At 50.6% G+C, this 11,624-nt stretch overlaps 1 protein-coding gene and 1 long non-coding RNA gene across 2 annotated transcripts; one reads left to right on the top strand and one right to left on the bottom strand.

Annotated features, from left to right (window-relative positions):
• Nucleotides 1-1,412: 1,412 nt before the first annotated feature.
• trim35-14 (tripartite motif containing 35-14) lies at nt 1,413-3,922 on the bottom strand. Its single transcript, XM_003972773.3, has 7 exons — nt 3,827-3,922; nt 3,246-3,676; nt 3,031-3,126; nt 2,734-2,964; nt 2,629-2,651; nt 2,429-2,547; nt 1,413-2,355 (listed from the first exon to the last, which is right to left on the bottom strand). The coding sequence occupies exons 1-7, from the start codon at nt 3,888-3,890 to the stop codon at nt 1,811-1,813; spliced, it is 1,509 nt and encodes a 502-aa protein (XP_003972822.3). The 5' UTR covers nt 3,891-3,922; the 3' UTR covers nt 1,413-1,810.
• Nucleotides 3,923-4,384: 462 nt separating this feature from the next.
• On the top strand, nt 4,385-10,117 carry LOC115246678 (uncharacterized). The gene is made up of 2 exons (XR_003885768.1): nt 4,385-4,556; nt 9,891-10,117. It is a non-coding gene; the product is annotated as an uncharacterized lncRNA (long non-coding RNA).
• Nucleotides 10,118-11,624: the final 1,507 nt, after the last annotated feature.

Consider the following 11,624-nt stretch of genomic DNA (forward strand, 5'->3'; position numbering starts at 1 on the left):
CTCCCATACTGGGAGGCTGGTGTGAACTGGGATCTCAAGTATGAGCCAATCATAATGGCGCTTGGAAATTAAGATATTTAAGCATTAATTAAGAAGAAGAACATTAAATACTGCCCAAGGCCAATATGTACTCTCATCGTGGTAGCTGCTAGCTCCATTTGTGGTTATTGCAAGTCAAGGTTCAACTTTACATGAGCTTTAGCAGAACTATTAATACAAATAACCTCATTTTCCTTTAATGGAAGTTAGCACGCACGACCATTTAGCGGCACTTAGCGCTAATTCTGATTAGCATAAGGAAATGGAAAAACGTGTTATGCAAATGATTAAAAAGGGTTTCCAGCGTGGAACGGTCATAGGATGCCACCTGTGCAACGAATCCAGCCGTGAAATTTCCTCGATCCTAAATATTCCAAAGTCAACTGTCGGCTTTATTATTAGAAAATGGACGAGTTTGGGAACAACAGCAACTCAGCCAGGAAGAGGTCGGCCAGGTAAACTGACAGAGGGGTCAGCGGATGCTGAAGCACAGTCAGGTGCTACAGAGCTCCAAACATCATGTGACCTTCAGATGAGCCCACGTACAGTACGCAGAGAGCTTCATGGGATGAGTGTCCATGGGCGAGCAGCTGCTTCTCAGCCATACATCACCAAGGCCAATGCAGAGCGTCGGGTGCAGTGGTGTAAAGCACGTCGCCACTGGACTCTAGAGCAGTGAGACGCCTTCTCTGGAGCGATGAATCACGCTTTTCCATCTTTTCCATCCATTTCGGACTGCGTTGTGCCGAGTGTGAAATCTGGCGGAGGAGGAATTATGGTGTGGGGTTGTTTTTCAGGGGTTGGGCTTGGCCCCTTAGTTCCAGTGAAAGGAACTTGGAATGCCCCAGGACACCAGGATTGGAGCGGCCCCTTCCTCTTCCAACATGACTGTGCACCAGTGCACAAAGCAAGGTCCATAAAGACATGATGACAGAGTCTGGTGTGGATGAACTGGACTGGCCTGCACAGAGTCCTGACCTGAACCCGACAGAACCCCTTTGGGATGAACTAGAGCGGCGACGGAGAGCCAGGCCTTCTCCACCAACATCAGTGTGACCTCACCAATGCACTTTTGGAAGAATGTTTGAAGATTCCTACAAACACACTCGGCAACCTTGTGGACGGCCTTCCCAGAAGAGCTGAAGCTGTAATAGCTGCCAAAGGTGGGCCGACATCATATTGAACCCTGTGGGTGAGGAATGGGATGGCACTTAAGTTCATATGTGAGTCAACGCAGGTGGCCAAATACTTTTGGAAATAGAGTGTATATGCGAGACATAGTTAAATATGTCGGACTTTTGTGATATTATGACAGTTTGATTTCCTCGGTCCTCTAGCTGCTCGGAAACCGTTAATTTATGAACACACACGGCTGCGGCCGAAACGATTTTATTTGATAAACCCAGCATTGACAAAAACAAGAGTCTGTTCCAAACTAGATCAAACATGTGCCAACAAACAAGTCGATCAGGAGGCGCATTAAATCCCACGTTTGGGCGCATTTGTCTTCATTTTGTGTCTTGAACCGACCACATTTCTGCAACACAAATATTCCCGCCTCGATTATCAATGCAGCGATATTTGGCCAGATATTGTTGCATCTCTAAAAAAAAAAAAAAAAAGGATCGATAAAAGCAGCAGAAATCAGAAGCAGCGACTTAGGCATCAAGATAAAAGTGCAAAGATCCCACCAAGCGCATCGTGCCGAGTCTCAACGAGGAGGGGAGGAAAAGTTTAATCACAGAAAGGTCGCCCGGTTCAAACGTGCGCGTTAAAAAACCTCGTTCGCCACGACGGAAACGTCCAGCGGCTGGATGGTCAGAGGACACTGCTGACAGCCCACCCAGAAGTAGGGGAAGACCCTCTCGGCGATGGCGTGTTTGAAGGTGTAAATGTGCGTGTTGTCCTGCAGGTCGTAGAAAGACACCCTGCTGCGGTCGCAGTCCAGCTGCACCCGGACCTTCTCTGGGTTCCTCCTCAGGTTCAGCCTGGTCAGAGGAGAGGTGCCGGCGAAGTACATTTTGTGGTAGAAGTAGATGCACAGGTAGCCGTTCTTGAGCACCGAGGACACCTTCTTCTTCCTGGTGACGGAGGCTTTGGCCACGCCCACCACCCAGGCGGTGTTATCTCCCACGCTGACGTCCCAGGCGTGCTTGCCGGTGGTGAAGCCCTCCCGGCCCAGGACGCCGGTGTCGGGGTCGTACCTCTCCGGGTTGTTGGGCAGCTTCCGCTTCTCCTTGCTGTCGGAGACGCTGGTGAGGTCGTCGGACAGGACGAGCCACGGAGCCGCCGTGTTGGGGTCAAGGGTCACCGGCGCTGAAAGACACGCGGAGCGTGAGAAAGGGAGGCGGGAGCACGCGGGACCTGCGCGAGGGGGGCGCGCTCTCACTGTATTTGACGAGTTTTTGCATCTTGTCCCAAACGTGGAAGCTCAGCGAGCCGACGTATTTGGCCACGTCGATCAGCGCCCCGGGATGCATGACCGGATCCTGGATGGGAACGGCGGCTCTGTGAGGGGCAGAAGCGGGCCGGTTACACATGCTGCTATAAAAGTCACTCAGAACAATGTGAGATCAGAACTTTGAGGACCTCGCCAGCGTCTTCTTGCAATTCTGAGGGGGGGGGAAGCAAACTGTAAATAATTTAAGCTAAGACATGATGGTCATGGCAGTAATCTGCATATTTGGGACGTACGTGAAGCACAGAGATGCCGTCTAAAGCTAGGTCCCCCTCTAAGGCCTGGATACACTCAGACACAGACGTTATATCTTTGGTGATCTCCTGGATCTTCTCCGCCATGGCTCGACTCCTCTGCTCCTCCTCCCTCTTCAGAGCCTGCATGCGCGTCTCCTCTTCAGCGCGCAGGAAGCTGTGAAGCTTTTCAAACTCGGCGTGGGTCTGCGTCTCCACGAATCGGGCCTGGACCTGAAACCAAACGCCACTCAGCCAGTCCGTCTCCGACAGAGGGATTCCGAGGCGTGTGTGCCGCACCTGAATGTACGCGGCAGCGTTCTCGTAGTTCTTCTTCGTCTTTTCAAAGGCCTCCTTCTTGTCTTGAAGCGAGCTGAGGGCCGATGTCATCTTCCCCTGAGCCCACAAAGGAGACCGTGAAGAATGAAGAGACCCAACACAGAGTTTAAAGGGAAATGTGAATTAAGAGAGGTGCGTTTCAGTCATTCGCAGTGTCTTTCTGTGAGAGTGTGTACCCTGACGTCCGCCACCGCCTCGCTGACGGGGAAACACTCGTGCTGCTTGTGCTTCCTCGAGGTGTGACACACCACACAGATCGGCTCGTTGTCCTTCGTGCAGAAAAGCTTGAACTTCTCCCCGTGGATGGGACACATCTCCTCCGGATCACCGCACGGCTCCTCTGCCTTCTTCCCCACCATGTCGTCGTTCTCCTCCAGGTACGACTCGCAGAGGTTCTTCAGGGTGAGGCTCGGGACCGGGTCATCCAGGGACTGGCGCCGGCACAGCGGGCAGTCGCGGTTCGTCCTGATGCTCCAGTACTGCTGCAGGCAGGGCGAGCAGAAGCTGTGGCTGCACTTGAGGACCACCGGGTCTCTGAAGACTTCACAGCATATAGAACAGGACAGGTCGGCCTCCGGGAGCCTACCCGCCATCCTGAAGGCAGTTTCTGGAGAAAAACCGCGATAATAGCCTCAAACACTGACATTAAATCCTCTTCCCCCACATGTGCACTATAATATCCTCCAAAAACATCGATCTAAGTAATTTAAAAGCCAAACCTAGCGACGTAAAACAAAAACGAAAGAAGAAAACATACCTGCAAACAACTGCTGGAACAAAACAAATAAGATCGCTTCCTGCTTCCGGTTATGAAACGTCATCAATACAGACTAACCGGGCTCGAGGAGCGGAGTCTAGTTCTTTTTTTTATACGAAACTTTATTGACAACAACCTGCATAGTCTTGACGTCTTTACAATAACTATAACTATTAACTATAAATGTATCGCCAGGAACTAAGGGAGCATGTGGAGGGAACAGAAAGATAATTATTGTGTTCTAGCGGGACTACGACAGTAAACAGTCTATGAACATTATATAATGTAGAAGCAACAGTTATAATTTACCACCACTAGGTGGCGGGCTGTACTCATCTATAATCCCAGTCAAAGGCTTTGCCGCGGTTATATAATTTTTTAAATGTTTTATTTCAATTCAAACCGACACACAAATCAAACACAATTCGTGGTCGATTTGAATCTAATCAGTCCTGCTCTGCACCTTGATTGAACCTGACCCGGATAGGACCGCCTCTCCTGGCCGGTAAATTGGTTGTCAGCTGATGTGACCCAGGCTAATAGTGATTCATTATTGCTCACACCCAGCCAGAGCTCCGGCCTGGGCTGGAGGTGAGGAGAGAAGGGATGGGAGGCCGTGCCAATCACCCAGAGTCTGAGCAGGGAAGATCAGGCTGAAACAAATGGTCCAGTTCTTTAAGGGAGAACCAGCAACGCCTTTGTGGAGTAGCGATGGCAGGAAAAGGTGCAAGTAAGTAATAATCACTGTGCCCCATTTTAAAAGAGGTTATAAAAGTCAATAGACAATTAGCCTTCTGTGCTGAGCACTAAAGTTTGGGAGTAAAAGTGAGCCAAAACTAGTCAATAATCAGGAGTCGTGAATTAATTAGAGGAAAAGTTATTTTATGGATTGATGGTGCAGGAGGGAGGTTTCCCTGGTGACCCTCATGCTCATTTCAACACCTGTTCAATCTGTTGTGGGGGAAAAAAAGGCCAAACTTTAATTTACTGAGGCGTTATGAGGCCTCTGGCGCCTGAATGTAAATGAATTAAAGACAGGTGGGGTTAGATTACCGGTAGCCTCTAGGGGGCAGTAGAGGCAACAAAATGAAAACGTTCGAGCAACAAAGTTGAATTTAATCAAATTTTTGTTTTTAATATAAACTTTAAACTTCTTTCTTCACCAGCTGTTAATTGCTAAAGTTTCAGGCTTTAAACAAAACAGCCTTAATGATGATTCATACAAGGGTTGCCTTATTCTGTGCACAGCTAACCTTCCACTTAACATAGCAACATAAATTATATGTATATATAAAACAGAAAGTACCTTTTGTTACAATCCATAGAAACAGTAGACCAAACTGTAAGCTAATCTTTCCTACGGACGAAAGGGTTGGAGAAGCCAAGCTAATCCTGTTCGTTTGGCTAGCTAGCCTCTTAACGTGTTTTACTAGCTTGCGTCAACTGTTGTGTCCTCATATCTCCCTTCCGTTTGTCTGTAGCTGTTATTTTCTGCAGGTCCTCGTCGCTGCGAATGAATTTTCAGCCATTTGCATCATATCTTTTACTCGCTATTGCGCGATATTGCCAGAATTGACTTCAGATTCCTCAGCTCTGGTGGAGCTCCTTATCTGCGTCCTGCCTCACACATAGGGAGACCTAAAATCCCTGCACAAGTTGGGTTTTTAAAAAAAAACAACTTTTAAGCTGTGCTTGGGCCAAATTTGAAAGGGAACGGTGTCTGAATAAAATGAGAAGTGCCGGGGAGATTAGAATCGGACGGCCGCTGAGACCTTACAAGATTAATCGCCGCGTTTATGCAAAACTGTAATTGTGCCCCGAGACGGACACGGGCCACCGAGCTAAATTACACTTTTCCCTGTTCCGGGTACGAAGGTTGACACACTTCCCGGGTTGACGCTGCGCTAAAGGGAAAACGCTGAAGGGGACGGCGGCTTCGTTCAGTCTCCGTCTCTTCTTCTTCACCATTTAAGTGGATTAAATGCTCAACTTCGGCGGCGCTCGGGAGGCCGTTTCAGCGTTTCAGAGGCGTCTTTTTTATTTTATTTTCCAGGCCGTATCGATTTTGTTTGCACTGAGCGGCACCACGCGGAACCCGCGAGGCCTGTGCGCCGTCTAACCGGTCTTTTCCCCGCCTGCTATTTTGGAGAGCATTTGAAGGTGTGTAGGAGGGCGTTGTTTCAGATAACGCGGTTGCTCACGCACGCCGACACATGTGAGGCCGACCACGCCGACGGCTCCCATGGAAATAGTAGATCCCAGCAGCATCAAAGCGGCTCATCCAAGGAAGATCTGGATTCTGGTCTTTCGGTGGACCTGGCCCCATCTCCGCGGGGTCCTCGCAGCTCCCAGGGAGGTCGGGAGACCTTCAGAGCCCTCAGAGCTCCACACCCCAACAGATCCTTGGTCACCCATCCCCCCACCCTCAACTCCTCAAAACGGCGCGATGATGCGTTTTAATCCAAATGACAGCACGTGTGGATTAATGAACACTGACGCGCTTTTATAGTGTGAAATAAGACAAGAACATCCGCGTTAATCCGATCTCTTCATGTGGGTGCGAGGATGTCGCTACAGTAGCCCTGGAAGGACAAACAAACTCCAACGTTGTTGTCGTCGTTAAACTGTGGCTGATGTGTAAACATGGCGGCGAGCGTCTGCGCGCCTCACACCACACCGATTTCCACCTGTAACTATTCTGCAAGATGACGTTAATACTTTTTTTCCCCAACCTTTGCGGCTGCAGGGAGGATTTGAATGTAATAAATCCCATCAGCAGAAAAGGGATTGGAGCTTTGGGTTGATTTAAAGGTGTCGAACTGTCCACAGCGGCGGTAATCCCATAATCCGTGCATCCAGAGGTCCTGACAACCGTGCGCACGGCTCCAGAGTGCAGGTGGAACTCATGTCTGGCGCCACCAGGTGGCGGTGTGCTCGGCTCAGCGGCTAACTGGGCCTCGAAATCAAGCTTTTAGCTTGACGTTATCATATAAACTTCTGTTTTAGCTAACCCCAGGCTAACCCATTTAGCATCACCAGAGCTGCTGGTATTTTGTTTAGATATCTGTTATTATGTCGTCATATATCTGAGCTAACGTCCCACTTGCTCACGTTGGTGCTAGAAGACTAGAGGTAGCTGTGACACGGGCACGTTGCCGGGTCACCAGAGGGCTGCAAACACTGATAGCATCTTATGCTTAAAGATGTACGCTGAATGGGATTATGGCTGTTTGTCCCTTATTAGCCTGACATTTCAACACGATGGGGGGGGGGGGCAGGTGTCCCCCAGCTGAATCAGAACATCCCCTCCGTGCAAATGTCAGACTACAAGCGCTAATGATTTTTATGTCTTTTGTCTTTTAGTGTGTAATTTAATCAGAAGCAGATAAGTTGAGAGAGACGAGGTGCTGTTTTATCACTCGGACCAGAAGGAGAACTTCTGGGACGAGTCCCTGTGCTGGGAGATGAAGAGATTGGGAACGCCATTGAAGTCTTTGTTTTGTCCTAAACACCAGGTCGAGCTTGGCGATATGGCAGAGCGCCGGTGGGAGGGGGCGGGCTGCGTTCAGGAGCAGGGCTGCGTTCAGGAGTGCTGAGCCGACTGATGCCAACGGGGCCGTACGAGGTCAACGCAGCCTGGACTTCACCTGCTCCGACTGGGTTTATTTCCAACCTCATTAAGGGGGAAAGCGCAGAAGTGCTCTCGAAGCCGCCGCCTCCTCATCTGTATGCCTGGAGACGCGAAGGCAGACGTGGATGCGGCCGCTCCGTCTGCTCGCCTGAAATTGACCAGGATGGAAACACTTAGCGGCGCGGCTGCCTCCCCTGGACGGCTTCCCCGCATCTGGAAATGGAACTCACGAATGCAAATGGCTCCTTGCTTGGATCCCGACCCAATAACCATAAAGCCCGCGAGCCGTAGTAGTCGGGAAGGTTTATCGAACGAAACGGTTTTAGCGGAAATGGGAAACCGCGTAAAAGATGTAGCTGTTGGAGTTAAACACGCAAACCCGATCATCCAGTTACGTTAATGAGACCATTTGTGGTTGGATGTTTGATGGCGAGGATGCGGCGTCGGGACGCCTTCGCGGTACGATCATCAGACCTGGCAACGCGCGGGCTAAACCGCCGCTTTCATCTACAAGTGCGTTCGCGTTAGCTTTATGCTAATCAGGCGCGAGGCTCGGGGGCCGAGCCGTGGTAACTCCAGATTCCTGAGCCCGCTCAGCGACGCGGGAGTCACGTTTAATCAAGGTTTATTAAAATCTGCGGGACAAATTGACTTTGGCGAATCGTAGAGCTCAGAGGAGCTCCAGCAAATCCCCCGCTTTGATGAGGAGATTGAGAACACCTGTCTCCAATGATGCCACGCCAGGAACATGAGTCGGGTTACGGGCGGTCTCAGATGGACCTTTATTTACTCTGCCGCCTCTCGATCGCCTGCGACGGCTCCGCTAAGCCGACGCGTGTTTTCACGCTCTCGGGGAAGCAGACAAGCGGAGAAATGAGGCCGAGCGGAGCTCCAACAATCACAAACACTTTAGCCGCACAACAACCCCCTCAAAAATCCATCCTCTGTTCTGAGGATGCTGTGTGTGTGTGTGTGTGTGTGGGGGGGGGGGGGGGGTATGTTTGCCTCACAGCGAGAAGGCTCCTGCCTCAGATCCAGGTCATCCAGGTGAACCCTGCTCCTGGTCTCTAAGGTCGAAGGATCACACAAGAGGGATGAAGAGAACCTTCTGGACCAGGACCACACACCTGCTCTAGCGTTAGCTAACCACGTACGTCCACTGGGAGAGGAGAGCAGGTTGTAACGAGCCAGCCAACTTTGTCTATGTAAAACCATCTGTAGGGACACCTGAACTTTCAGACCCTCCCAGAACATCGGGGCAGCAGGGGTGGCTGACCTGTGTTGCCCCATCTGCAGGGGGCGGTTGAGGTTTGCCCTCCTCCTCGGTCTCTAATTGGATGAAAGCCACCGGTGCCTCAGCCACCGACCGGTCGGGGAACAAACCCAACGGCAACGCCGGCCCCTCGGGCCGGTCCCCTCTCTAACTCCTGGAGAGCAGCTTCTTCTTCTCACAGGTGGTTTTCAAAATCAAAGTTGAATAAAACATGGACGTAGTTTCTGCGAGAATCCATAATTCAGATCAGACCCCGACATAGCAAATAAACATTCATTGTTATTCCCCCCAGCTCGACTTCGCCCACCTTTACTGGCGTCACAGCCAGAAGAACCTGGTACCTGGAGCCACCGATGCACGAGGAGCCGGGTTTTGTTGTGATAATTAGCTCATTTGACAGCAACTTTTGAGATACCGGTTGAAGCCCCGCAGATCAATTCAGCTCCATTTCTACCGCGTCTGTTATGATCCAGATGGTTTCCCGGTGCGTTGCCCTGAATCTGAATCCCTCCCCTGATGAGCAGCAGCGGTTGGATCAACCTGCGTGTAACAGGAAGAAACCTTGAGCAGGACCGTCCTGTTTACGGTCAGGATACCGTAGTTCCTTGATAGCCATTAGCCGTTTTGTCATGTTTGTCGCACTGTTTGGCATCAACTTTCAACATTAGCAGAGCCCGTTTGTGAGCAGGCTACAGCTAGCCCGCTGATAGCGACCTAGCCTCAGTGGGTCCGTGCTTCGACTCCAGCTGAGTTTTTTCAGCGGCGTGTCGTCCACACCCGGGGACTGCTGGGGTGGGAGGACATAATTACGTCTCGATTAATTCCACAACAGCCCCTGCGTCCTCCGCCAGCGGAGTCCCTCAGTAGATGATGGTTTTGTCTGAACCACGACTGGAAGCGTTTACGCTCTTTCATTTCCCGTCATCGTTCCTGCCGCCAGATCCCACACTCGATTATCTGCAGCCTTTCGCCATCAAATGACTACATGAAGGATCACGTACGTTTTCTATTTCCAATCTAATCCTCTTTTTTAAGGGGGTGGGGGCTGTAATCTTGCCTCTGCTGAGATTGAAAAAGCCATTAATGAGAAAACACAGAGGCCACAGTAGAAACACTGAATTAAGCCATTAGAGATTAATGAGGTTTTTTCTCTCTTGCAGATAACCGCCAGTCGTCTGGGCCAGAGCCGGGAAACGGATCAGGTGAGAGCAGCTTCACAGGCGGCGGCCGCTCCCGATCCATCCTCAACCATAAATGATCCTCCGCGGCGTTCCGGACATCCAGGACCGCGACCTCTGACATTCGCGCGGGTAGCCTGATGGGAAATGCTCAGTTCTGGCGGCATGACTCAGGATGTTAGCTAAATTAAAGGGAAAAAAGTGTTTGATTTGGACGTCTCGATGTCCTCGGGGATCGCCACGGAAACACATTATCTCCCAAAAGTATCGGCCAGATAAATCTTTTTTTTCTTCTCCCATTTTCCATCGGATTCTCCCGATGATCCCTGCGACTTTACCATCGGGCTGCTGGTGCCGGACCTTTATGGCGACTAATTAGCATCAGTCGGGCTTAAATGGAGATTAAATGCAGCGTTAAAATCGCAACAACTAGCGTACCTGCAGCAGCCGCGCTAACCCCGGCCGCCTGCTAGCACGAGGAAGAAAACTTGTAAGTGGAGATGATCTTTGGGAGGTAAAGATGCTTTCATTCACCAAACGTGAAGGCGTATGAATATTAATTCCAGCAGGCGCTCATGCTTTATTAATGAGGGTGAGCTTCCTGTGAAATTAAACGTTGCTGCTCGGCAACTCCATCAGAATTTAAAAAGGTGATCTTTTTATGAAAGTTGGTGATGGAGACTCACTTCCTGGTGCTGGTGTTTGTCTGCAACCCCCCCCCCCCCCCCCCCTTTACTCTTACTCCTCATTAGCTTGATTTCTATCCGTCGCTACGAGAAGTTAGCAAAATGATTCCACGGAAACAGACAAACTAAGCAGCACTAAATCCCACTTACGCGGTTTCCTGACATCAGCTCTTTCGGAGCGTCCGTTCTTCCCCCGCAGACCCAATATTTCTTCTCTTTTTCAAGCGCTTTCATTCCATCCTCCTCGTGCGCGGTGATGAATGAAACGTTAGCATGCTAGGCTGCCCCGGGCTGTGTGCCATTATCTTACATCTAAATCCTTTGAGAGGCAGTTCTCAGGTAGCTCCCACAACCATCAATTCACTCTCCGTCTGCTCCCAGACACCTTCCACAAAGATGTGGGGAAAAAGAAGTTCCTCTGCGTTTCCCCGACGTCTCCGCAGACGTGCGCGCTGTCTTTTGTCAGGTATTGATGAGGTGAAGCGGGACGGCCTCTCCGGCTGGAAGGGGAGCTGATTTCATTGGGTTTCATCAGAGCCTCTCTGCAGACGCTCCTTTCAGACGGAGCTGCTGGGATTGAACGTCAACTTCGGGCCGACTTGGCCGGTGCTCGGCAGCATTAATCTGTCCCCGCTTAATAAAACAACAACGGGGCGGCGGGGCTGAAAAACGATCTCTAAACTCACTTCCAGGGCTGCTGTTTTCTGCCCCGGTCCCTTCAGAGCAGCACCGATTCAGCTGGAGACACCAGAGGATGGTTTTGCATTTTAAAAAACTCTTTTTCTTTTGTCGAATGAGGGGGAAATGAAATGAGTGGAGGAGCCCCTTATGGGGGCACCAAAGTGAATCACACGCTCAGATGAGGGATGGGGGGGTGCAAATGGATGGGATGTATTATTAATGATCGGAATATGAGATGGCGGCCCTGAGATGGTTTCACTCTCAGCAGGGGGTGTGAGTCAGACTAATTACTGGAGGGGACCGAAGCCCAAGCCCCAGCAGTGCAACACGATGGCGGACGTGTTCGATG

This window comes from Takifugu rubripes, chromosome 18 (genome assembly GCF_901000725.2).
Source record: "Takifugu rubripes chromosome 18, fTakRub1.2, whole genome shotgun sequence".
Lineage (NCBI taxonomy): Eukaryota > Metazoa > Chordata > Actinopteri > Tetraodontiformes > Tetraodontidae > Takifugu > Takifugu rubripes.

What these genes read in the sequence shown, in the direction of transcription:
- trim35-14 (XM_003972773.3), bottom strand. Translation starts at nt 3,890, where the DNA reads ATGACGTTTCATAACCGGAAGCAGGAAGCGATCTTATTTGTTTTGTTC. An exon ending in ACGGCATCTCTGTGCTTCAC is followed by an intron (nt 2,652 to 2,733) that starts GTACGTCCCAAA and finishes CCCCCCCCTCAG; the next exon opens with AATTGCAAGAAGACGCTGGC. An exon ending in GCAAAAACTCGTCAAATACA is followed by an intron (nt 2,356 to 2,428) that starts GTGAGAGCGCGC and finishes CGTGTCTTTCAG; the next exon opens with CGCCGGTGACCCTTGACCCC.